Consider the following 27,523-nt stretch of genomic DNA (forward strand, 5'->3'; position numbering starts at 1 on the left):
TCACAGAGTTGGACACCACTGAAAACAACTAGACAACTGAGCCTGCTCTTTTCAAGGTCATGAAGGACCTACCACTTGCTTGACTCAGTGGCCTTTCTCAGTCTTCATTTCCCTTTGCACTCTTTGGGGCATCAGACAATTCTGCCCTCATGGAGACCCTCTTGTCCACTGGCTTCAGTATTGCTAGCCATTCCCAGCTTTTCTTTTATGCCTTTGACCACTGATGCTGTGTCTCTCTTGCTGACTCTCTTCCCTCTTCCTGCCTTCTGAATTTGGGCAATCCTATTCTTGGTCTTCTCTTTGGTCTTTCTTCCACTTTGATTCTATCCACTCAACATAGCTCCCGTTATCCCCTCAACACTCATGACACCTAAACCTACACCTCCATCCATGACCTCCAGACCTACTTTTCCAACTGCTTATATAATGAACCCTTTAACAAGCCATGTGTTTTCCTCTTAGGTGGTCAGGCCCTTCCTCATGCTGGCAATGTCTCCTCTACTTGCTCTCAAAGCCATCTTCTCAAAGCAGCTTTCCGATCCCCTGGCTAGGAGGGATCTTCTTCTAGTGCTCTCATAGCACTTGTAGCTCTCTCATGCGCCTAATACTTTTTGGAGTAAATGAATCTTCCTACTCTACTAGTAGCTCTTTGAGAACTTTGTATCTTCCTCTCCGTAGTGCATGGCTACATAAATGTTGGCTGAATTTACTGATTGATGGATTAATCCATTAATTTCTCTGTAGCTTTGACATTCATTTTATGATCTCTTACTAACAGGCAGATTCTTTAATTATACTTGGATTAGAATGGCCATTCCAGTGAGATTATATTCCTAAAGTTATACCGGACAAATAAAAAATGTAAATGGGTGGTAAGAGGAATAGGTGGTATGGAAGGGAGGAAAATGTCTCTGGGATGAAAAACTTCCAGGTTCCTTACAAAACAGGCATTCTGTGAGAAAAAGCTGGAGAAGCATGGGAGGTGTAGGTAGGTTGGGAAATCTAGCTAAGGAGGGGCTGTCCTCCTGGTCTCAGCCCAGTACCCTCAAAGGAGCAGTCAAGGCAATAGCCTCTCCCAGCTCTTTAAACTTCTCTTCCCCCTTCCCTCACCTCCCGCATGGAGATTCCCCACTCCTTACCTCATTGTTAACAAAGCAGTACAAGATGGCCACCATCAGCCCCTGAAATCAAATATTGTTGTCAGGAAGCTAAGGCTCCGTAGATCAGGTCTGGGGAGCCCTCAGCACCCTAACTTCTTCAAATATTCTGCTTCTTCCCCCACCCTGGAACATTGCAACCCCACACTCTGCGCTGGAAACAAGGATCTTTAGAACTGTCTCCTCTGTACAGTGGGGATAGTCAGAATGCTTCCGCCTTGCCTTTGCTTCCCAGGGTTGGAATGGGGCCAAATGATAGCTCAGATAGAAGAGACTTTTGATGGATCTAAGGGGCTAAAGAGGGGTAAAGGGGTTCCTCTGACAATCCCTGATGCTATTTGATGTTACCTGGAAGGATGCGAAGGAGATTTCACTGAAGAGTTTGATGTAACGCAGGGTCCCTCGGGCGTGCTCATCGATCACAAAGGCAAAGATAATCTCGTGGGTCCCCAGCAGGGGGATGAGGGTCAAGGTTGATTTGGCCAGCCTGATGATCAGAAAGAGGCATCTATGAGCTGCTGGGGAACTTGGCAGGGGAGCCAGCAAAGGGGAGGGCAGACCCGCCACCTGGGGGACTTGGGGCCACTCACTTTCTCTCTCTCCTCATCTATAAAATAAGGGAATTCTGCCACACGAGGCAATTTCTACAGCCCCTTCCAGGTCTGACATTTTAAGATACAGTAGCTATGGAGAAGAAAGCTTGAGTTCTAGTCCTGGTTCTGTTACTAGTTCTGGGTTAACCCCACTTAAAAATCTCTTCTCTTGCCTGAGCCCCTAATGATACTCCTGTTCCTCCCACCCTTCCACCCTGAGATCACCATCTTTCATCCCAGCTTGTCTGCTGCTTTGTGTCACGCATGTGTACTTAAATTTTCCAGCTTAGCATCATGGATGCCAGAAGGGTGCTCAGTGCTCCCAAATCATCCTGTGAGAGCTGGAGATGTTGAAATTTGTCTAAAAATGTGATGTGCTGGGGAATATCCCTGAATCTGGTACCCAGTTTCTCACTGATCTTATGGCCATAGATAACTGAAAATCAACTATTATTTTATCTTCCGGTTCTAAGACATTAATTTAGGGTAGAAAGACCAACACCAAACAGCAAACAAGCCTAGGTTGCCCTTTGAATAAGTTGTTCATCACCTGCACTTGGTGTCCGTCCTGCACATCAAATTGGCCTTCAGTTTGGAGATGATGATGCAGATAACTCTGATAAAGATGAGGAAATTCAGCTGTGGAATAGAAAGGGGAGGATGTGCCATAACATCACTCTTACAGCAATGCACTTTTCTCTCCCCTCTTTCCTCCTAGCCCTCCCCTTCCTCTGTTAATCCCTGGCGGCTCTTCCCTCAACCCCCACCCATCTCCCACCAGAGCCTTCCATAAATTCCCTTTCCTCCCCCCAATTTGGGTTCACTTCCCCAAGGTGACTCACTCCTATGGCCATGAGAATAGGCAGCCGGATAATCAGCCAATAGTTCATGTTAGCATTTCTGTTCCAGCATCTGGGGAGAGGAGGGATTCATACATGCCCCTAAATATGTATAATACACGTGATAGCCCACAGGCAAAGAATCATAGCCACATACAAATAAGGAAAGACAGGCACATGCCCACAGCTCATGCAAAGCACAGCCAGGTAGTTACAAACGGGGATACTGATTCTCCAGATAGACCCTTTCATGGAGTCCCAGTCCTTAGGAACTTTAAATAATAACAAGGACTGGAGGAATGGACTCCTGGGAGATGGGATCATAGTATATATTTTTGGTTCCTCCATACCTCCCTACAGACAGGAGTCACAGAGCCAGCCCAAAGACTCCTGTGAAACGCTCAGGACCGGGCCCCCCCAACCCTAAGCCAGCCAGCTTCCTTTGCCAGCCTCAGAACTCTCAAGGATTCCCAACGACCAGTGACTGAGCAAAGACACCCACCCCTCATCCTCGTACAGGTACTTCACGATTCCCCAGGGGATGACAAACAGCAGGGGAACACCTGGGGGAAAAGACAGAGAGAGAGAGGCTGGCTGTGGCGACAGCCAGCCCAGTGGTACCCAGTAGGCAAGAGGGTACAGACTATTTACCACTCCTCAGGTCGTGTTATCACTGAGTGAAAAATGGGAGGTGGAGGAAGAGACAGGCAAGGAAGTGGGCCCCTCTACTAGCTCTCCCTACCCTGGATTATTGGGGGCCCATGAACTTGGTTTATATGTATATTTTTATATATAAAACACACATATAAAATTTACATACACATACATATGCATGTATATAGGCATGCATATACATGCACAAATAAAACTATATTTCAATATAATTGCCTTCCTTTATAATCCCATATATCTAACTTTATGTATTTCAGAATATGATTCTGAGAAAGGATCCACAGGCATCATCAGACTCTTAAAATGAGCAAAAAGATGTTAAAATGGCAAAAATAGTTAAGAATCTGTCTCATGTGGATCTCCCATTAAATGGCGTTAGGCAACGTACATTCCCATCATTGTCAAGAAACTGGGGCTTCCGCTGTCCTGTTGATCTCCCCATAGAATCATCCTCATTATTATTCAATAACCTGCAAGGATCTCCATCAAATGACACAGAAGAGGTTAAGTTCTCAGGTATTCAGGACGGAAGAGAGGGTCAGGGAAGGTCCTGCTGAGCTCACCTCCTGACATCCTTTGGATTTAAGCCAATCTAACAACCATTAGATGGTAAGCTTCTGGAAGACAAACAGTCTTTGCCTTTTTTTGATCCTGCACTTAGTACAGTTCCTGGCACATAGTAGATGCTTTATAAATATATATATTTTTAAAAAAAGCATTTACTAAATATCTGCTATGTACAGTGCATTGTGAAGATGATAGAAAGGAAAAGGAAAAATGATTCTGTTCTCAAGAAGCTTATATTAGAGGATGGGGAGAAATAAAATGTATAAAATACATGAGTTAAATTTAAGTCCCTATAGCACATTTTCAAAAGAATATATATCCAGAAAATTCCATTTTATATTTTTAAGGCAAGCATTTATTGAATATTCAATCGTAAAAGACATTTTTATTCATTAAACAATTTAAAATAATTAAACATTTAAAATAAGCCAAATCTTTGAGACACAAGGGTATGCTTAGGTGCTACATGCATGCCTGTGACTGTAAATAAAGATAAGTTGAGGAAGCAGATATGATTGAGGAGTTTTATGGAGCAGAAGGCGCTTGAACTGAGTCTTGGAGGAAGATAAGGATTCCAGGGTAGGGGAGAAGTGGAGAGCACTGTAGGCATCGAAGGAGAGCACTGTAGGCATCGAAGGCCAGCCTATGCAAAGGGTGTCTGTGCATGTCTTTATGGCATTTCTTTCCAGGAGATATTTCTTTTATTTGGCAGAATGAAGAGCTCCAAGAACAGCAAGTGGCTTGGTCTGGAGTAAGGTGAAGCAAACCTATAAAGGTAAGTGGGACCCAGGCTGGGAGTCTGACTTCTGTGAGGAACCACTAAAGGTTCTTGAGCAAAGACAGTAACACAATCAGAGTACTTTAGGATGATGATTTTGCCAGCTGTGCAAAAAAAAAAAAAAATGGATTGGAGAGGAAAGAGATGGGAAGCAGGAAGATCAATTAGGATCTTATTGCATTAGTCTAGGTGAGAGAGCTAAGGGTCTGAGAAATAGGGAGATGATCCTTTGAATAGAAAGAAGACAATTCAATGGGAGAGCTATGGTAGAATTGAAATAATATATCAATGACTGGATACAAGCTTACAGCAGTTAGGTGTGCTGTGGATAATGTCAGGCCAGGAGTCCAAGAAGATCTGAATTCAAATTCCACCAGCTGTGTGACCCTCGACAAGAACTTAGCCCTGTCTGCCTCATCTTTCACATGAACTGAAGGAGGAAATAGCAGAATTCCAGTTTCTTTGCCAAGAAATGGGTCATGGAAAGTTAGACATAACTCAAAAGACTGAACAACAACGAAGTGATTGACTGGATACAGGGTTTAAGGGAAAGTGAAAAGAAGAGGACCCCAAAATTGTGAACCTGCTTGACTGAGAATAGTAATGCTCTCAACAGAAAAAAAGAGAATTTTAGAGGAAAGGGGGGTTTGGGGCGGAAGATGAGTTCTGGGCATGTTGAGATGCCTAAGGAATATTCAGAGGGGAATGTTCAGCAGGAAATTGATGATCCAGGTTTGGAGCTCAGAAGATCCCAAGACTTGCTCACTGTCCACACCTCACACATCATGCAATGTAATAGGCAGAAGGATCAGAGAATCACTAAATCTCAGAGACCAGTTCATCTCAACCAAATGGAGACTCTCTGTCTCAGTCCCTTATTCTCTTTCTCTCTCCACATACACACACATGTATATACACATATGTGTGTGTGTGTCTGTATGTGTATACATAATCTTTCCATCTTGGATCTGGTGATATCTATATCTATATCTACAGATATATAGATATAGATATATATACACACACCTACATATATATAAACATATGTAATATATTACAAACAGGGTATATTCATATGTGTATATTGTGTATGTACATATAACTATCACATTATCCATCCATCATCAGACTTCATTATTAGACTGGGACTTAGTGATGTCTATCTCTCTCTCTCTAGACTGCATCTTCGGGAAACGTTCTAATTACGTTCATGTATTGACGTCTTGGAATCTTTTCTGTCTCTTTCTCTGTGAGACTCTCTATCTCTTGTCTATTTTCAGGAAAGGTAAAGATGTATATAAAGGTGTGTAGGCACGGGCATGTTCTGTATATGTCTTTATTGCATTTCTGTCCATGGGATATTTCTTTTATTTAATATTTACAATGATATTTAACATTTAATATGTATACAATTTATTAAATGACAATATAAACATCATATTTAAATGGTAATGTTTATTTGTGTAGCTGAAGGGAAAGACACAAGAATTTGATCCTCACAACAGTTTTGGGAGGTGGGTCTTATTATCACTGTCCCTTCATTCATTTTGCAGTTGAGGAAACTGAGGCAGGCAGCTATTAAATGACTCAGCCAAAGTCATACAGCTAGTGTCTGTGGCTAGATCCTTTAGGCTTAGTTCTCTATCCACTATGCCATGAGCTATTAAGAGGCAGCTGTAACACAGTACCTAGGGAGCCATGAAGATACGGTTTTTTCATGCCTCTGACACATTGGTTAAGTCACTATAATCCCTTAATGCTCTAGGCACTTGCTGAGACTCTAAGTTATAGAGAAAGTGCTAATAAACATTGATAGCCAGAATTTCCTTGCCTGGGCATTCTCTTTATCAATGAAATAGACCCTGTCCCATTCCCTGTTTTAATTATTAACATAAAGTAATCGTTGGTAGTCTGGTATTAAATTTTAAAAATTAATTTAAGTAGTATAATAATTTTAGGGGTGACTAGGTGGCACAGTGTAATAAAGTGCTGACTAGAGTCAGGAGGACCTGAGTTCAAATTTGAACTCAGTCACAAGGCTGATATGTGATCCTGGAACAAGTCACGTAACCCTGTTTTCCTCAGTTTCCTCATCTGTAAAATGATCTAGAAAAGGAAATGGCAAACTACTTCAGTATCTTTTCCAGGAAAACTTTTAAGTGGAATCACGGACAATTAGACACAACTGAAACCAAAGATTTTAATCATACTGACAGTCAAATATCTCTTCATTTAAACCAGAGGATATTTCTGAGACAGGAAATCTTAGTTCTTAGTCTTCACTATTATTGTCACTATCACCACCATCACCATCAGAAAACCCCTTTCCTAATCATCTTTATGTACAGGACAGGATCCAAGAAAAAAATGACCAATTTAAAAAAAAATAAGGGATCACATTATTATAGTGCTTTCATGTTTATAAAACATTTTCTGCACTATAAATTTATGAGGTACACAAGGTAGCATCATCCCCATTTTCTCAGGAAATTGAGACCCGGAGTGATTTAGATTTCCTTTTTCCAAGTCATACAGCCACTGAGCCTAAGGTAAGATTTGAACTGGAATATCCTGATTTCAAATCTCTTATTCATTCCTTTTCATTATTCATTCAAGCCTATTGTTCCATTCTATTATTCAATCCTTGTTTTTGAAAGAAAGTTCTTCCTGGATATTGGAGGACAGATGTGATGAACTCCAAGTCATTTGTGGATAAAAGACATGTCTAAGGTTACTTCTTTTTTCTTCTCTTCCCAAATCTTCAATCCTCTGAGTAATGTTTTTAGAAGACTGCCCCTCATCCATAGTAAGATGATAGTAGTGGGAATAGAAAGAGAAGGCAGCAATAGTTAGAAATTAGGTACCCTGGTAATCAGGCCTAGTGAGCTTTGCAGTTGCAACATCTCCTTAACAAAGACTTTTTCTTTTCTTGTTTTTAATTTTTTTTAAAACACATAGAAAGTCCTGCCCTGACTTGGAAACTTTGCTAACTCTCAACTGGATTTATCATTTTTTTTCCACTTAGAAAACAGAGGAATCAGACTGGGGGAGGAGAAGTATGACTGGGGAGTGGGGAGTAGAGTGATATTTCAATTGGGAAGAAAATTAAACTCGTTCAGGAAAGCAATAATTCCCTGGCACTTAGTTCTCTCTTAAAAGTACCAAACCATACTGTATGGCTACAACCAAGTTGCTTTTGGTAGTGATTAAACATGGGATTAGGGTTTGATGAGCTTCTCCTGAAAAATCCTCATTTCTGAAATCTTCCTAATGATAATGACCATACCTGGTTTTGAAGAACCCATGAGGAAAAACACTTTCTTCCCTTCTCTGTAGAGTTAAGGATCTATGAGTATGGAATGTTGCATATACTTGATTAGTGTTAATAGGTTTTGCTTTTTTTTTTTTTTTCTTTTTTCTTTTTTGTTACAAAGGATTGCTTACTAGTGACTGGAAGGGAAAGGGAAGCAAAAGATAGATTTGAATGTGAAGGAGAGGTAAAAACATAAAATATCACTTGATTTTTTAAAAATTTCTTAACTTTAACAGCAGTCAATAATTTCTCAAACTGTCCTAACTTTGCAAGATTGACTGCCCTTTTGGGGTCTCCACTGAATTCTCTCTCTGGAGTATTTTTTCTATTGAAGTGTAAGAAGAAACCTGAGAGATAAAAGAGGAAAGAGCTATTATTTGGTCAGGTAGATTGTGTGGGAGATAGCCTATCCCTGCTTGCTATTTCTCCTTCACCTGAACAACCACTCTTTTTCAAATGTTATGGATCAGGAAACTTAAGAATGCTTTGTTTCCCTTCTAGTCTTCCTACCAACCATGACACCCTTTTGATACCTGGTCCCTCTATCTTCTCCCAGGCCTTCTCCACTGCCTTTGCCTGCATTCTGGTCTCCATGGTGATAGGCCATTAACAAAGATGATGCTGTTTCCCAGAAGGGACAGATACCCTGTGGTTTGTCTCATCCACCTTTAGGAGAGCTTTGCCTTGACTATCAGCCAGATAGGGACTGGTCAAACTTATTTTAACTAAGTCCTAACACTTTACTCTCCTGTCCACCTCAAGGAACTCCTGGCAGATTAGGCTGCAGGGATCATAGGATCAAAGATTAACAACTGGGAAGAAATTTGGAATTCATTTAATCCAGCACCCTCATTTAAAGATGAGGAAAGGGAGGCTTAGAATAGATTAGTAAATTTTCCCAAGGTCATGTAGATTCCAGCTTCTTAAATTGTGGTACACAATCCCATATGAGATCTTACAACAGAATGTGGCAATTGCAAAATTATGATTTGTCTTCAGTAAATGTCTGATTCATATTCCTATTTTATATGCTTATATACCCCGGGTCATATAAAAGTGCCTCGGATAAAAAGGAATCCCAAGTTAAGAATTAGTTTTGTAGACAATTAGGATTTGAACTGATTCCTTCCACCGAGTTTTGATGACTTTCTAGGAATCCAAGCCTAGGAGACCAGGGGGAGAGAAATAGTGGGGAGGGAGGTATTAGGGAGAAATTTAGAGACATTTGCTTTGTTTGGTTCATGCAAATAGTATGTCAGATTAACAAATCTTGGGTAGTAGTGTCAACAGAAAACTTGAAAACAAACCTGAAATATTTAATTTTGGGCTAAGTGACTCTCTTGGGTTCCTTCTCTTTCGGTAATTCTGTAATGAAGAGGATGGTCATTTCCCTGCTCTGTGTTAGTTTCCAAGCTGATGAGCTTTTCTGTCTTCCCTCCTATTTCTCAACCCTTACATATAGCTTCTGACCTCCTCTCACCAATGAAACTGTCTTTGGTCTCTTAATTGCTAATTCTGAAGATCTCTTCTATCATCCTTCTTGACCTCCATATTGCATTTGACACTGTTGCTTCCCATTTCCCCCTCTCTAGTTTTTCATGACATTGCACTCTCCTGAATCTCTTCCTATCTGGCACTTCTTTTTCAGGATTCTGGATCCTCCCTCCATGTCCCGTCCAAGTACTCTTCACAAAAAGCGGAGGCCTCTGGAATCCTCTGTTTTTTAGAGTCTCTTTCTTGACAATCTCTCCAATGTCCATGGGTTTAATTATCATCTCTATGCAGATGACACTGTACTACCCATGTCGCATCTCTCTCCAGAGCTCCATCCTCATATCATCATCTGTTGAACATCTTTCTTCATCCCTTAGAATGTGAACTCCTGAGGGAAGGGACTTAAATTTTTTATTTTTGTTTTTGTCTTTGTATTCCCAAGACCTAGCACAGTAATTTGCACATAGCTTAACAAATGATTGGTGGATTGAGTTCCTACCCTTGGACAGCTCTAAGTCCAGTCAAAGAGGTACAGGCAATGCACAGAACACAGGTATAAATTCTTAACATGTCAAGAACATGTCAAAGGTCTAATGAGCTGCCAAGAGGACTGGAGTAATACTGAGCCAGATTGGAGGAAGAAAAAGACAGGGAAGAGCAAATCACTTGAGCAGAATCCACAGAGAACACTAGCAAGAAATGAGCCTAGAGAAATAGTGCTAGGTTTGAGAGGGCTTTGAATGACAAGTAAAACAGTCTGGATTTGATTGCATGGACAATAGAAGGGCGTGAGATTTTGAACAAGTGAATGACATGTGGAAATGATGTTTATGGAAGATTAATTTGCCCATTTGGTGCAGAGAGAATTGAAGTGAGGAGAGCCTGGAAGGCTCCCAGAGAGTCAGTTAGGAGACTGACTGTTAACAATAGTCTAGGGCAGAGAATGATCTGAGCTAGTATGTTGGCAACAAGAACAAGGAAGAAGAGGGAGATCTAAGAAACAAAAAGCTTAGATATTATCTAGTCCATGGGGTTCTAAGCTTGACTCAGTGAACCTTTTCTTAGTTATTAATATTTCAGTAGAATTGCTTTCCTTTGTAATCCTATGTATTTAGTTTTATGCATTTAAAAACATTATTTGGAGAAAGATGCCAAAGAAATCCAGGATCAGGGGTAGGCTGGAGCCAGCTCTAACCAGTCCTTGGAGAGAGAAGGGGATTATCAAATTTTGGTGTGAACATTTACACCTCTAAAATCACCCAACATTGCAAATCAGAACTTGATTTATTGTTTTGTTGATTCTCCAGATTTAAGGAAGAAATGCTAAGGAGAAAATGTTAGTAATGCAGATCAAACTTAAAAATATGTCCTGTGTACTACTTCCTCCTCTCTCCCAGAGAGCGGGATGTTAAACATTTACCAGCATATCCCAGCCTAGGACATACAAAAAATAGTCTTTTGATAATCCACTCCTCTGTTTTTTGGTGAGTGAGAAGACTGAAACCCAGAGAGAGAGAACAATTGGCCTATGTTCACTCAAGTCAAATCAAGTCAAGTCAATAAATATTTATTAAGCATCCACTATGTGTCAGGCACTGAGCTAAGCACGCAGGCAGTAAATAGCAGAAACAGTACTAAAATCCAGTTGTGGTTGTTGTTTTTCCGATTGAAAATCATCCAATATTCTTCCAGGGCACTGTTGTTGGGGTTTTTTGTTTTGTTTTTTGCTGAGATAATTGGGATTAAGTGATGTGCCTAGAGTTACACAGCTAGAAAGCCTTAAGTGTCTGAGGCCAGATTTGAACTCAGGTCCTCCAGACTTCAGGGCTGATACTCTATTCACCACACCAACTAGATGCCTCTTATTCTTTTGAAGAAAGGGTGAGGAGTTGACTGATGTGTGGTGGGAGTGCAAGGGAAAAGGTTCTGATACTCTGAGACTAGGGCATAGGGTGACTGAAGCCACAGACACTGAAGGGAGACATATCAAGAGGGGACAGATTGGGAGAGGAGAATAAGCTGGGGATAGACATAAGAAAATAGGGAGGTAAGGTGGAAGGGGACAGAATTGATGTCATCCCCTAAGTTTTCTCAGTTCAAGGAAGGAAAGGAATAAGCATTTAATAGACATCTGCTGTATGCCAGGGAGGCTGTTAAGCATTTCTATAAATATCATCTCATTCGATCCTCACAACAGCCCTGTGAAGAAGGTAATATTATTACCCCCATTTTACAGTTGAGAAAATTGAGAAGTGCCTTGTCCAGGATCACCAAACTGATAAGTATTTGAGTCATATTTGAACTCAGGTTTTGTTCTTCAGACCATTTCCTTCTCAGCCCACTTCCCATTACTCCCCAACGTAGCCCACCTCCCTCTTCTCTCAGGTGAGTCTTTGCTTGGTGAAAGGCAGAAACACAACCAGAAATGTTCCAGCAAAAAAAAGGGCACAGTCATTCTCAGCAAACTTTTTTGGCTAAAACATTTCCAGCTGGGCTCCATTCATATTCATCGTTCCTTTCCAGTCACCCTCACCACCCCACAGTCTCTTGCTTCAGGCCTCCCATCAGTCATATCAGCTACCTCAGCCATTTCAATTTCCCCAGACCTCCCCTTCCATTCGAAGACTCTGCAGGGATAGAAGATTTTGTTGGTTATGGAAGAAGCTGAGGCAGTCTTCTCACCTTCTCCAGGTGGGACAAAACAGAGAAAAACATACCTGTGGCCTCAGAGTCTCTCAAGAGCTCCCTTCCCCCCCAAACACAAACCCCCACCAAGTGTAACATTGGCATATTACACTGTGGGCCCACAATGTCCTATCCTGTGCAGAAACTCCTTTTTTCATATTCCCAGCTGCTAGTGCTGGCCATTCCTTTGACCCAATTGAACACTAAAAGAAAAATCTGGACAGGTGGTAAGCCTCCCTGTAGGAAGAAGGAATTTTTGGATGAGGATGATGACCTTGAGTGGGAGTGGAAGAAGTCAGACAGATGGAGGTGCTCTTTTTGCAAGAACACCTAGTGAAGTAGGGAAGTGGAGGTCGGACATTCTGAAAAGGATGTGATAGTGGGGGTGGGAGTAGCAGGGCATGAGCTAGCTTAAGAACCACTGTAATCATGTTCTCTGCTCTCCTACTCCATTCAACCTCCCCAAATAACTGCATTAGCTACCTCACCAGTTTGTTGTAAGGAATTGTCTATAAAATTTAAAACACAGCAGAAATGTCTGTGCCCAAAGAGATGTGCTCAACTTTTATCCTATTCCTAACTGTAAGTTCACAGGACTATTTCATTTATCTTTGTAGCTTCTCCTCAACTTTTGGTGTAAAGGTCTGTTGGTTAGGGATGGGAGTAGAAGTGGTAGATGAAGCCCTAAAGACCCATGATCCAACTGTGTGGTAACAGGCAGGTGGAGTATGACTATTTTACGCGTCTCCACTTTCCAGTACGGTTTTTGCCTCATACCTCCTGGCAGCAAGGTCCCCACAGGATCCCCCAGTCACCAGCCTCCTTCCTCCACACACCCCCTTACCCCAGCCAATGAACACGTAGAGTCTGAAGACCCTCTGTTCAGAGAAGACAGACAGCACGAGTAGGGTGTACAGGTAGATGCCCTCCACCAGAAGCCAGTAGTAATTAGCTGCCACACAATACTGCATCATGATAAACACCAGGCGGCAGCTCAGGGACTCCTGTAAAGGGGCAAGATCCACATTAGTGCTCATGGCTGAATAAGTCTTTGGACGGTAAATCTGGAGATTCCCTAGTCTAAGGTCTGTGTCTTCCCCACCATACTAAGAGCTTCTGGAGGGCAAGAACTTCCCCCACTTCCTCTACCACCTCTGAAGGTTTCCTAAGCATGGGGACTAAGTATACTCCATATGAGTGCAACCTTCTTGAGGGCAGATAGTCTATTTGCTCTGTAAAGCTTGGAAGCTCCCTGAAGGCAAAGAACACCTTAAAAATTGGAAGTTCTCTTAGGGTAAAGACAAAATTTTACTTTATCTTAAAATTGGAGGCTTCCTAAAGGCAAAGCCTTTTTCCCACATAATCTTGGAGGCCCCCAGATTCAGGAACTCATTAGATTATAAAGCCCCTAAAGGTGATGACTTTATTTCTCCCATTCCCTATATTTTCTTAGGCTCAGAACAGGGAACTCAGTTTCATTATTTCATGGTACAGTATAGTACAATGGTTTCTCAAAGTGTGGTCTGGGGAAACATGAAGTTAAAATTATTTTTATAATACTACTAAGATTTTCTCATATTTAATAAAGTAAATATCAATAGAGATAACCATGCATGTGCTAATAAATATTTAACAACTGGCTTTTAGGATGGGGGTCACTCACAACACATTTTTAAATTTAATAATCATAATTTTCATTCCTTCTTCACTTTCTTCAGTATAGATCCTCAACAACAACAACAAAAAAATAATAAATCAAGCCTTGATTTGTTGTTGTTGTTATCTAGTCATTTCAGTTGTAACCAACTTTTTGTGACTTCATTTGGGGTTTCTCAGTAAAGATATTAGTATGGTTTACCATTTCCTTCTCCAGCTCATTTTAAAGATGAGGAAACTGAGGCAAGTAGGGTTAAGTGACTTGTCCAGACACTTAGTAAGTGAGGCCAGCTTTGAACTTAGGAAGAGCAGTTTCCTTAAGTCAGGTCTGGCACTCTGTCTACTGTACCATTTAGCTGCCCAGATTTCTAGCATATTTCTGAGGTATAAATGCTCACTTTGAGCACCCCTGGATCATAAACAAAAGCTCTTTATGGGGCTTTGTAAGTAAATAAAGAAGTCCTGAGACAAAAAATGTTTAAGAACCAGTAGAATAATAGATGGATTGCTGCTAAACTCTATCTAGACTTCTAATTAGGAAGACTTGGATTTGAATCCTGCCTCAGACACTACCTACATGACCTTGGACAAATCATATGCTTCTTTGATCCTCAGTTTCCCCATCTGTAAAATAGGGATAACAATATCATCTATATTATAGGAGAGTAGTAAAGATCAAATTGTAATACCCTGAATAAAATTATTATAGCCTCTCCTACCATCCCCTCACTATCCCTTTCCCTACCCCCTCACTCTCCCCACCCCTATCTCTTTTTTTCTTGCCATTAGGACTGGGAGAATTAAGTCAGAAAAGAAGCTTCAACATACCATTAAGTCTTAAAACTCCAGATGCTTTATCTCAATCCTTGCTACAAGGATTCCCCTTCCTTTTTGAATATTGTCCCTCACCTCACTGCCTCCAGTCCTCAACCTTCTTATATTGGCCCATTATCCTGTGAGGACTAAGTTATGATCCTGATGAGGTCTAGCCAAATGATGAAGTCTAGATAAGGGATACCTAAATAAAATTAAGATTAATTGAGGTCTAGTGGCAGGTTTGGGATACAAGGAGTCAAGTGGAGCTCCCCTGCAACCCTCTGGATTCTGCGCAAGGATATAGAGTTAAATGAGTTCTAGTGGCTGAGCAGAGTCCCCACGTAAAGGAATTTACAGGCCCCCAAACCTAGAATGATAAAAACGGTTTATTGTAGGGATTGGAAGTAAAGTTCAAGTCTGGTTAGTAAAAGGTATTAGATTGAGGAAGAAATACACCAAAAGTGGCAGACAGAGAGTCTGTAATGTAAAGCATGTTGCTTGCATGTTTCAACCCTCTGCAAAGAGATAATTCCAGCTTGACTCTTTTATTTGTTTGAAGGGGCCTAGGAGTCCCAGGTTCATTCCTCCAGGGCCAGAACCCATCAGGTGGGTGTTGGGAAACCTGAACAGATCATTAGAATGGGGCCTAGGGACAGCCCAAGTTAGCTCAGATATGAATACAAAAGGGTGATTTTGACCAGATGTAGTAAACTAAAGGTCAGTCCCAAAGGGAGTTGGAGATCAGAAAGGAATCTTAAAGGGGGCTACCACTTTCATCAATCCTTTCCTGGAATTATGGCTTGTTCGATTACCCAGTGTCCTCGACCCTTCCTCTCCCCCTTATCTGTCTTTGCTTCCCCCATAAGATTGTAGCTATATAAGTTCCCTGCCTTTGCTTTGGACAACACTCCTATACAGCCAGCTAGTCCAAAACTCAGCTAGTATAAACTCTCCACAATTAAAAGATTAAAAACCAATATCTGTCTTACCTCCATTTCCCTGGCATTATAAAATGAAATTACTTTTAAAAAGATCTACTTCACAGTGGCAGCCCACCTCCATAAGATCTTTTTTTCTACCCTTCCCCTCAGCTGCTAGTCAGCTCCCTACCTAAAATTTGGTCTCATTATCAAATGACTATCATAGTTATCAAATTATTTATTATTTATTAGCCTCAGAGTGCAGATGCAGCGCAGCCATCGCTGTCCTGTTAGTGCCTGGCTGCTGCCACAGTCTGTAGAGGAAGCTCCGAAAAACCATCCAGCCCCATCCTCCCAGAAACAGACCAATTGTTTCTCTTGTCAATTTGTTTTCTTTGAGTCCTGCTCTGACAAAATGAACAAAAAAATTCAAAAGGGCTCTAACCATTGACAGCTTCTGTATGGAGAGAGAGTAGACTTCAAATACTGAGGGCACTAAACCAGATTGTCTCCAGAGGAATCCCCTAAGGGGGATATGAGCTGCTCCTCAATACAAAAGACTCTCTTAGAGGAAATAAAAAAGGCTCTCACAAGAGAGCTAGAAGAAAAATGGGAAAAGGAAAGGGAAGCTTGGCAAGAGAGCCTGGAGATGTCATTCCATGCATTTAAAGACAGAGTGGATAAAGAAAACAAATCATTGAGAAATAAAATTAGTGAATTAGAAAAGGTAAACAATTCCAAGGAAAACAGGATTAGTGAGCTGAAAAAAGAAAACAGCTCTCTAAAAAATAAAATGGATGAAATGGAAAAAAATTCCATAGAAGAAAAAAACTCATTTAAAAACTCAATTGGACAATTACAAAAAGATATAAAAAAAGTGAGTGAAGAAAATACATCATTGAAAATTAGACTCGAACAAGTAAAAATGAATGACTCAAGGAGAAACCAAGAAGTAGTCAAGCAAAACCAGAAAAACGAAACAATTGAAAAGAATGTCAAGTACTTTATTGGAAAGACAACAGACCTGGAAAACAGATCCAGGAGAGACAATTTGAGAATAATCGGATTCCCTAAAAAATGTGAGGAAAAAAAGAGCCTGGACACTATTTTCCAGGAAATTATCAAAGAGAATTGCCCAGACAACTGTTTTGGAAACTGAGGGTAAAATAGTCATTGAAAAAATTCATCGATCACCTATTGAAAGGGTCCCTAAAATCAAAACACCAAGAAATATATTGGCCAAGTTCAAGAACCATCAGACGAAGGAAAAAATATTGGAAGCTGCTAGAAAAAAGCAATTCAGATATGGAGGAGCCACAATAAGGATAACCCAGGATCTAGCAGCATCCATATTAAAAGAACGAAGGGCCTGGAATATGATATTCCAAAAAGGCTAAGGAACTTGGTATGCAGCTAAGAATAACTTACCCAGCAAAAATGAGCATCATTTTCCAGGGAAGAAGATGGACATTTAACAAAATAAATAAATTTGATCTATTCTTGATGGAAAAAAACAGACTTACACAAAATGTTTGATCTTCAAATACAGAACTCAAGAGTTTCTAAAAAGGTAAAAAGAAATCTTGAGAACTATATTTCTGCCATAAAGATATGTAAAGAACACATGTATAATTTGTTCTAGAAACTAGAGGTAGAAAGGAAATTATATATCATAAAAAGGGTAAAGTGATGGTACTACATCTCATGAAGAGGCAAAGGTAACATTATATCTGAGAGAAAGAAAGGAGAGAGATGAACATAGTGTGTATCAATAGACATATTCGATTTATGGTGAAACTTCTTCCACTTCATTGAAAAGTGAGAGAGAAGGAGTAAGCTAAGGGGAAGGGAATACAGAAATTGTGAGGAAAAGGGGTAAAATAGGAAGAGGAACTTTAAGGTGGGTGAGGGATACAAAAAAGGGAGGGCAGTGAAAAGAAAGTGGTGTTCACAAGTTTAATACTGTGTAGGGGGGTAAGAGGGAAGGAAAGGAGAAAAGCATAAGCAGAGGTTAACAGGATGACAAACAATATAGAATTAGTCATTCTAACCATAAATGTGAATGGGGTAAACTCCCTCATAAAGAGGAAGCAGTTAGCAGACTGGATTAAAAATCAAAATCCTACTACATGTTGTTTACAGGAAACACAACTGAAACAAGGTGATACATTCAAATTCTGCTTTATTATGCTTCAGGTGAAGCCAAAAAAGCAGGGGCAGCCATCCTCATCTCAGATCAAGCAAAAACAAAAATTGATCTAATCAAAAGAGATAAGGAAGGGCATTATATCCTGCTAAAGGGTAGCATAGATAATGAAGCAGTATCAATATTAAACATATATGCACAAAGTGGTGCAGCATCTAAATTCTTAAAAGAGAAACTAAGAGAGCTGCAAAAAGAAATAGACAGCAAAACTATAATAGTGGGAGATCTCAACCTTGCACTCTCAGAATTAGATAAATCAAACCACAAAATAAATAAGAAAGAAGTCAAAGAGGTAAATAGAATACTAGAAAAATTTGATATGATAGATCTTTGGGGAAAGCTAAATGGAGACAGAATGGAGTATACTTTCTTCTCAGCAGTTCATGGAACCTATACATAAATTGATCATATACTAAGACATAAAAACCTCAAAATCAAATGCAGTAAGACAGAAATAGTAAATGCATCCTTTTCAGATCACAATGCAATGAAAATTACATTCAAAAAAAGCCAGGGGAAAATAGATTAAAAAATAATTGGACACTAAATAATCTTATACTAAAGAATGATTGGATAAAACAGCAAATCATAGACATAATTAATAACTTCACCCAAGAAAATGACAATAATGAGACATCATACCAAAATGTGTGGGATACAGCCAAAGCAGTAATAAGGGGAAGTTTTATATCTCTAGAGGCCTACTTGCATAAAATAGAGAAAAAGAGGGTCAACAAATTAGGCTTACAGCTAAAATTGCTAGAAAAGGAACAAATTAAAAAACCCCAGACAAGCACGAAACTTGAAATTCTAAAAATAAAATGTGAGATTAATAAAATTGAAAGTAAAGAAACTATTGAATTAATTAATAAACTAAGAGTTGGTTCTATGAAAAAAGCAACAAAATAGACAAACTCTTAGTAAATCTGATTAAAAGAAGGAAAGAGAAAAAGCAAATTGTTAGTCTTGAAAATGAAAAGGGAGAACTCACCACAAATGAAGAGGAAATTAGAACAATAGTTAGGAGCTACTTTGCTCAACTTTATGCCAATAAATTCGATAACGTAAATGAAATGGAAGAATACCTTCAAAAATATAGCTTGCCCAGATTAACAGAGGAAGAAGTAAGTAGTCTAAATAGCCCCATTTCAGAAAAAGAAATAGAACAAGCTATTAACCAACTCCCTAAGAAAAAATCCCCAGGACCAGATGGATTTACATGTGAATTCTACCAAACATTTAAAGAACACCTAACTCCAATGCTATATAAACTATTTGAAAAAATAGGGGATGAAGGAGTCCTACCAAACTCCTTTTATGACACAGACATGGTACTGATACCTAAACCAGGTAGATCAAAAACTGAGAAAGAAAACTATAGACCAATTTCCTTAATGAATATTGATGCTAAAATCTTAAATAAGATATTAGCAAAAAGACTTCAGAAAATCATCCCCAGGATAATACACTGTGATCAAATAGGATTTATACCAGGAATGCAGGGCTGGTTCAATATTAGGAAAATTATTAGTATAATTGAGCATATTAATAATCAATTTAATAAAAACCATATGATCATCTCAATAGATGCAGAAAAAGCATTTGATAAAATCCAACATCCATTCCTACTAAAAACGCTTGAGAGTATAGGAATAAATGGACTATTCCTTAAAATAATAAGGAGCATATATTTAAAACCTTCAGTAAACATCATATGTAATGGTGATAAACTAGAACCTTTCCCAGTAAGATCAGGAGTGAAACAAGGTTGCCCACTATCACCATTACTATTCAATATTGTATTAGAAACGCTAGCCTCGGCCATAAGAGCCGAGAAAGAGATTCAAGGAATTAGAGTAGGAAATGAGGAAATCAAACTATCACTCTTTGCAGATGGCATGATGGTATACTTAGAGAACCCCAAAGACTCTGCTAAAAAGCTATTAGAAATAATTCAGAACTTTAGCAAAGTTGCAGGATACAAAATAAATCCACATAAATCCTCAGCATTTTTATACATTACCAACACAATCCAAGAGCAAGAGATACAAAGAGAAATTCCATTCAAAATAACAGTCGATAGTATAAAATATTTGGGAATATATCTACCAAAGGAAAGTCAGGAATTATATGAGCAAAATTACAAAACACTTGCCACAAAAATAAAGTCAGATTTAAATAATTGGAAAGACATTCAATGTTCTTGGATAGGCCGAGCGAATATAATAAAGATGACAATACTCCCCAAACTAATCTATTTATTTAGTGCTATACCAATCAGACTCCCAAGAAACTATTTTAATGACCTAGAAAAAATAACAAAATTCATATGGAAGAACAAAAGGTCGAGAATTTCAAGGGAAGTAATGAAAAAAAAAATCAAATGAAGGTGGCCTAAATCTGTACCTGATCTAGAACTATATTATAAAGCAACAGTCACCAAAACCATTTGGTATTGGCTAAGAAATAGACTAGTTGATCAGTGGCATAGGTTAGGTTCACAGGGCAAGATAGTGAATAAAAATAGCAGTCTAGTGTTTGACAAACCCAAAGATCCCAAATTTTTGGATAAGAATTCATTATTTGACAAAAACTGAAGGGAAAACTGGAATTTAGTATGGCAGAAACTAGGCATGGACCCAAATTTAACACCACATACTAACATAAGATCAAAATGGGTCTAAGATTTAGGCATAAAGAATGAGATCATAAATAAATTAGGGGAACATGGGATGGTTTACCTTTCAGACTTGTGGAGGAGGAAGGAATTTGTTTCCAAAGGAGAACTAGAGATCATTATTGATCACAAAATAGAAAATTTTGATTACATCAAATTAAAAAGCTTTTGTGCTAACAAAACTAATGCAAACAAGATTAGAAGGGAAGTAACAAATTGAGAAATCATTTTTACACTTAAAGGTTCTGATAAAGGCCTCATCACCAAAATATACAGAGAATTGACTTTAAGTTATAAGAAATCAAGCCATTCTCCAATTGATAAATGGTCAAAGGATATGAACAGACAATTCTCAGATGATGAAATTAAAACTATTTCCACTCATATGAAAGAGTGTTCCAAATCACTATTAATCAGAGAAATGCAAATTAAGACAACTCTGACAAATTAAGACAACACACCTGTCAGATTGGCTAAAATGAAAGGAACAAATAACGATGAATGTTGGAGAGGCTGTGGGAAAACTGGGACACTGATGCATTGTTGGTGGAGTTGTGAAAGAATCCAACCATTCTGGAGAGCAATCTGGAATTATGCCCATCACCTCTTAATTAGCTACTCCTGGGCTTACATCCCAAGGAAATACTAAAGAAGGGAAAGGGACCTGTATGTGCCAAAATGTTTGTGGCAGCTCTTTTCATAGTGGCTAGAAACTGGAAAATGAATGGATGTCCATCAATGGGAGAATGGTTAGGTAAATTATGGTACATGAATGTTATGGAATATTATTGTTCTGTAAGAAATGACCAACAGGAGGAATACAGAGAGGCTTGGAGAGACTTACATCAACTGATGCTGAGTGAAATGAGCAGAACTAGGAGATCATTATACACTTCAACAATGATACTGTATGAGGATGTATTCTGATGGAAGTGGATATCTTCAACATAGAGAAGAGCTAATCCAATTCCAATTGATCAATGATGGACAGAATCAGGTACACCCAGAAAAGGAACACTGGGAAATGAGTGTAAACTGTGAGCATTTTTTTTTTGTTTTTCTTCCCAGATTATTTTTACCTTCCGAATACAATTCTTCCTTTGCAACAACAACAACAAAATTCTATTCTGCACATATATATTGTACTTAGGATATACTATAACATATTTAATATGTATGGGAATGCCTGTCATCTAAGGGAGAGGGTGGAGGGAAGGAGGGGAAAAATTCGGAACAGAAGGGAGTGCAAGAGATAATGTAGTAAAAAAAAATACTTATGCATATATATTGTCAAAAAATGTTATAATTATAAAATTAATTTTAAAATATTGTTTTTTAAAGAATATCACAAGTTTTGAATGTTACATTAAGTAATGCTTAAATTATTGCAGTTCAAAAATTATTTATTATCAAGTAATTATTTTGATCAAATTATTAGCATTAGCATTATCAAATAATTAGCACAGTGGCTGGCTAATAGGTTCTTTGTATATTACTGTTCCCTTCCTCTCATTAAAATGACATATTTACTTTGTATATATTTTATATATATTGATATATGTACAAATTGTTTTTCCCCAATAGAATGTAATCTCTTTGAGCCAGGCACTGTTTCATGTGATGGTAAAGTTATGAAGCCATTGAATCAAGTCTTTACTTTTATTGGTAAGGAAATTGAGGCACAGGGAAAGGGAGTGACTATCCCTAGATTGCAAAGCCATTTAGTTTTATTCTTTATCTTTTCATTCCTAATACCTAACAGAGAGCATACAGCAGATGCTTAATAAAAGTTTGTTGATTGATATAGAAAGCATTTTGAAAAGTGAAAATTCTATATAAATATGATCTATCATAATCATCTATATTACTACAGTGTGGAATTAACTCATGGAAATATAGCTTTAATTGTGACTTGAGACTTTATAATAACAACTAGAGCTGTCGCTAAAAGTTGTAGATATTTGTCCCCTTCTGTTTCCCATCACCTCTTAATTAGCATTTAAGTACTTCTTTTAAAAGAGATGATGGCTTTGAATTCTCTTATTTGAGGATATCTGCTTATATTGCAGTTCTCTAGGGAAATTTAAATTAAGAGCTTATTATGATTGACTTGTATTCTTTTATTCCTAGGTTAGATTTCCTCTATTAGAATGTAAGCCTGGACTCCCCCAAACAATGGCAGAAAAGGCCAGGTGGGGGTGGGGGAATTTCTGTGTTCAGGGTATTTAATCTTGTGTTTTGCAGTTTTTAATGGGCACTCCCTTTTACTGACAAACACCTTGTCAGATGGGAGATGCCCTTTCTCAGTGAGATGATAATAAACCCCTTTTTACTTTTTCTTACTCTGAGAGTCTCTGATTGTTTTTGTGGTTGATACAGTCCCACACGCTACCTCTAGGATTAGGGCAGATGGGTGGCAAAGAAGCTAGAGCTCTAGCCTGGAGTCCGGAGGACTGGAGTTAAAATCTAGCCGCAGGCACTGTGACCCTGGGCTAGTCATTTAATCCTATTTGCCTCAGTTTTCTCATCTGTAAAATGAACTGAAGAAGGAAATGGCAAATCACTCCAGTATCTTTGTCAAGAAAAATCCAACTCTGCACAGAATCGGACACAATTGAAAAAACAACTACTACTATTATTTACTTGTCATCTGTCCCAGAGCCCGGAATCAGGAAGATCGGAATTAGAATCCAGCTTCAGCTACTTCCTAACCGAGTGACCGTAGGCAAGTCACTTAACCTTAATTTCCTTCATTGTAAATTGGGTCACAGTAGTACCTACATCCCAGGTTGTGGTGAGATTATATATTTATAAATTACAGTGCCGGGGCATAGTAGGTGCTTAATAAACGTTTATTCCCTTCCTTCTCCTCTAGCCCTAGCTCTTTCCTCCTCTCCCTATCCTCCACTCCAACTTCAGAACCTCCATCCCCACCCCTCATAGTCACACCCACATATACACCCAAAGCCCCCTACCCACAGACCTGGTAGGAGAGGAGACCGTCCCACTGGTAGCGTCGGGTAGCCGTACCGTACATCCACTTCATCGCAGCATCTCTGATGAAGACGGACAAAGCTCGGAGGATGAAGGACATGAACAGATTCAAGTGGATGTAGTTCCGGGTACAGTGCAGGTGTCTGTGGGCAAAGCACAGCCCCCCGAGCCCCTGCTGTCTAGTACCGGCCTCTGCGTGCTGGTCTTACCTCCGCTCACCCCCTCCAACCCTTTCTAGGTCAGGGCAGGTCAGCATGAGCCGACAGAGCTCCCCTGTTATACAATCATGTATTGAACCACGCACTTGCATGTATAGTCAGACTTACAGAACACCTATTTATCTCTTTATCTGTCTACCATATATTATCTACTACCTGCCAGGCATAGTGGTAAGCCCTCTACAAATATCTGACTTGATTCCCAGAACAACCTTTATTTCTTAGGCTCCTTAAAACCTCCCATTGCTCTCCAGGGAATAGAGGTCAATTCTAACCCCTTCCACCTGGCATTCAGAGTTTTAAAAAAATAATAATAATAGAAGACCAATATGAATAAAGTATTCTTATTCTCCCTTTCTCTTGCTACCCTTTCACATACATGCCATGCTTATTCCTGACTAGTTGTTCTGCTCTGCTGTTCTCCCCACTTAGAGAGGTTTCCTCACTTTCCCTACCTAAACAGATCCTGGCTAGCTTTCAAAGACTAGTTTCTACCCACAGGCAGCAGATTAGAATGCTTGCTGGAAAGATTAAGGCTTGACCCTGGGGAAAGACTTTCTAGTGGAAGCTAATAAACACCAGGAAGGTCATCTCAGTGAATCATCAAACACCTAAGGGAGGAACTGGTAGGATCAGCTATCCTAATAACCCCCCTTTTACCAAAAAAAAAAAAGAAAGAAAAAAAATCCCATTCAAAGGAACTTTACAAAGCTAATTGGTGATAAAGCCAAGTGAGAAAATTTAGGCTTCCTTAAATCTGGACTTAATTGCAATGATCTTTGTTATTTTTAAGAGATTATAGAAATCTTAAAAACAAACAGAAAACAAAAACCCAGAAATAGAAAGTTGGGAAGAATCTACTAATTTGAAACCTAACATGAGATTCCCAGCATAATGTTCTTTTTGTTGTTCAGTCATTTTCAGTCTCATCCTACTCTTCATGACCCCATTTGGGGTTTTCTTTACCAAGATGTTGCAGCAGTTTGCCATCATTTCCTTCTCTAGCTCACTTTACAGATGAGGAAACTTAGGTAAACAAGGTCAAGTGACTTCTCCAAGCTCACACAGGACATATCTGAGGCTGGAATTTGAACTCAAGCCTTCCTGACTCCAAGCCCAGAAATCTACCTACTGAACCACTAGATGCCTCTTTTCTATCATAATCAACAGTAAATGCTGGATGGTTTTATTTTCGTGCAGTGAAGAGAAGATGGATCTTCCCAGAGGCATTCCTCAGGACTGGAGAATTAGGTCTAGAAGAGTCAAGATCACAGATGGCGACCTGAAGCTCAGAAAGGGGATTCAAATCCAGATCTTCTGACTCAAACTCTACCATGCTTTCTACTATAACACTCTGTGGGGCTAGGCTGCTGCAGCAGAGAAGCTCCTATCCCCACTCTAGCCTATGCTGGCTTCAAACACTTTTCCTGCCCAGTTCCCAGTAGTTACCTGAATCGAAGAAGGATGGCTGTGGCGATGAGCAAAGCCGAGAAGGAGAGTGCATAGCCCACAGTGTAGATGATGGTGAAAGACAGAAGCTGCTCCTCAGGGTGGCTCTGTGTGGGTGTGGGTTTGGGGAGGGAGAAGCACACGGACAGGACTGTTACTTCCAATCCTGAACTGTTCCCCCTCAGACCAGCAGGACAGTCATCTCTCTATCGGTGATACATCTGGTCCAGAGTCTACTTGGATCTGGAAATCATCCCCAACCTTGGCCCCATTACTCACTCACTCCTTTTGAACATAAGAATAAGCTTCTGGTTGAAGGGATGAGAGAGGCACAGGAAAACAACTATCTACAGGCTCCTAGGGACACTGTACAAATGGGGGAAGAGTACCTGGAGAATCTCCTGCTAGAGCAGGATAGGAAAGTGCCTTTCCCTCACCTCAGTGACCAGAATGCATTCTTTGCACAAAACTTGGAAGCGGGGAGTGGATGGTGATCCAGGTGAGGTCATGTCTTCCCAGAGTCTTCCATCCTGGACTGGTATCTTGTCCTGCTTCCTTCTCACATGTAAGTGGATCACTCTGTTCCCCTCCCCTGTTATCATCCACTTGTCCTTTCTTCACCTGGTTGGTCCATACCCCAGCTTACCTTGTTTCCTGACTTGTTCTCACACTCTGACAAGTCCCTCCAGGGTAGACTGGAGTTGTCATCATGTAGCCACGTGCCCTCCGTTGTGCAGAATCGATACACATGTCCCTGAGACACTGAGAGGGGAGGGGATACCCAGGGGGATGGACAAGATGAAATATGGGAAAAGAGGGAGAGGTGAGGAGGAGAGGAGAGAGATATAGGGAGTAATGTGAGGGTGAGGGAGACAGGAGAGGAGGAATGGCACAGAGAGGTGAGTAGAGAGAAATATAGGAGAAGCACAAGGAATTAGGAATATGGGAAGGAGAGACAGATTGGGAGAGGTGGAAATATGGGATATGAGGAGGAGCAAAGACAAGCACAGATGGAGATATTGGGAAACAGGAAGTTGGGGAGATAGGATAAAAGATATGAAGAGAGGAAGTGAGAAAAGAATGGGAGATTGAAGATATGGGATAAATGGAAAATTGGTGATACAGGAGAAGATTATGAAAGAAAGTTGATTGGGAGAGAATGGAGAATATGGGATGGAGATGTGGGAAAACAGGGACAGAGAGACATTGTTAGCTACCAGAAAGAACACAATCCTAGTTTCTTCTCTCCTCTCCTACTTAAGCCAGCATAAATAATTAGATAATTAGGTGTCTCATCTACTCCCTGCTTCCCAATTCCAAGCAGAGGATAGTGTTTTCCTCTCTTCCCTTCTCCCTTCTCTTTACTCCCCAGTTCAGATTCCCATAGATAGGGTCAATCCCCTCTTCTCCCTTGAGTGAAAACTGAGCCTTCTTCCTCTAACAAATGCCCCAATAATATCTTCAGACCTTCTCTGACCCCCTTCCCAATATAGATGCCCTTGACTCTGGTCTTCAAAAACACCCCACCATTATCAAGGGTAGGTACAACCCTGTGGATGCTGCCCGTTGCTGAAGAAGGGATGGGTCAATGATTGGAAGGATGAGGTATGTATGGGCAGGGTTGGTGGAGGAGTTGGAAGGAGAAAGGAGAGATGAAGTGGGGGAGAGAGACAAATAGTCCTTGAGATAAGAAGACCTGGAAGTTCCGAGGAGTAAGCCAGCTGGGTTTGTTTAAGGTGAAGGACCCCTGGGGTGGGGGGAGAGGAGGGAGGGAGAGAGATTTTTCAGACTCAATCTCCCTTTCTTTCGCTCCTAACCATCACACTTGGCATTTGTTAAGAAGTAGTTTGGTGCCAACAAGTCTTTAATGAGACAAGCTTTTTCCATATCCCTGCTTACAGCTTCTTAATCACACCCACTAACGACTTAATCACTGCTCAGAGGGGAACGAGCCGGCCAGCCCCCATTACTGCCTGTCATGCTTCCTCTGAGACACATTAGGTCAGTGTCTACCTCTTGCTCTCTTCCACAAAGTGTCCTGACTAATTGCTGTAGGCAAAGCTTTGTGCTGAGTTCAGTGGGAGATAAATTGGAAAAGAAACAGTTCTTACGTCTCCCGCTGCGATGGGGGAATTTCAGCTCCTGCCCTCAGGAAGCCTTCACAACTCCTTGGAACAGTGGGGGGCAGGAGGAAACAATTCTCTGCCCTTGCAGAGTCTCAGGCTGAAGAGGGGCAGCAAATTCCCTGCCCTGGATAGTCTCAGTCTTGGGGGGGAGGGGGACACACTATTGCAAACTTTAGGGAAATCTAGAGGAGTGTCGAGGGTATCAGCAGAGACTCAGCCTTTAACCTTAAAGGTTCCCAGTCGGATTGCCATTGCCACGATCACTGCCTTGAGATAGCACTACTACCACCCTCAGTCTGAGGAGGGTCATACAGACGTACCCAGCGATGTGATGAATAAAAATGCATAAATCAAAGGAAAGGG

At 40.1% G+C, this 27,523-nt stretch overlaps 1 protein-coding gene across 1 annotated transcript in view; it reads right to left on the minus strand.

Annotated features, from left to right (window-relative positions):
• Positions 1-27,523, minus strand: part of GLP1R (glucagon like peptide 1 receptor) — a 90,588-nt gene that overhangs the window by 14,720 nt on the left and 48,345 nt on the right. Inside the window, exons 4-12 of the mRNA XM_074311022.1 lie at positions 25,681-25,796; positions 25,035-25,141; positions 23,357-23,510; positions 12,943-13,102; positions 3,092-3,152; positions 2,593-2,662; positions 2,301-2,389; positions 1,506-1,644; positions 1,140-1,181 (exon numbers count right to left, since the gene is read on the minus strand). Coding sequence (XP_074167123.1) covers positions 1,140-1,181; positions 1,506-1,644; positions 2,301-2,389; positions 2,593-2,662; positions 3,092-3,152; positions 12,943-13,102; positions 23,357-23,510; positions 25,035-25,141; positions 25,681-25,796 — 938 coding nt within the window. The remainder of the gene's footprint in view (positions 1-1,139; positions 1,182-1,505; positions 1,645-2,300; positions 2,390-2,592; positions 2,663-3,091; positions 3,153-12,942; positions 13,103-23,356; positions 23,511-25,034; positions 25,142-25,680; positions 25,797-27,523) is intronic.

This window comes from Sminthopsis crassicaudata, chromosome 4, assembly GCF_048593235.1.
Source record: "Sminthopsis crassicaudata isolate SCR6 chromosome 4, ASM4859323v1, whole genome shotgun sequence".
Classification (NCBI taxonomy): Eukaryota; Metazoa; Chordata; class Mammalia; order Dasyuromorphia; family Dasyuridae; genus Sminthopsis; species Sminthopsis crassicaudata.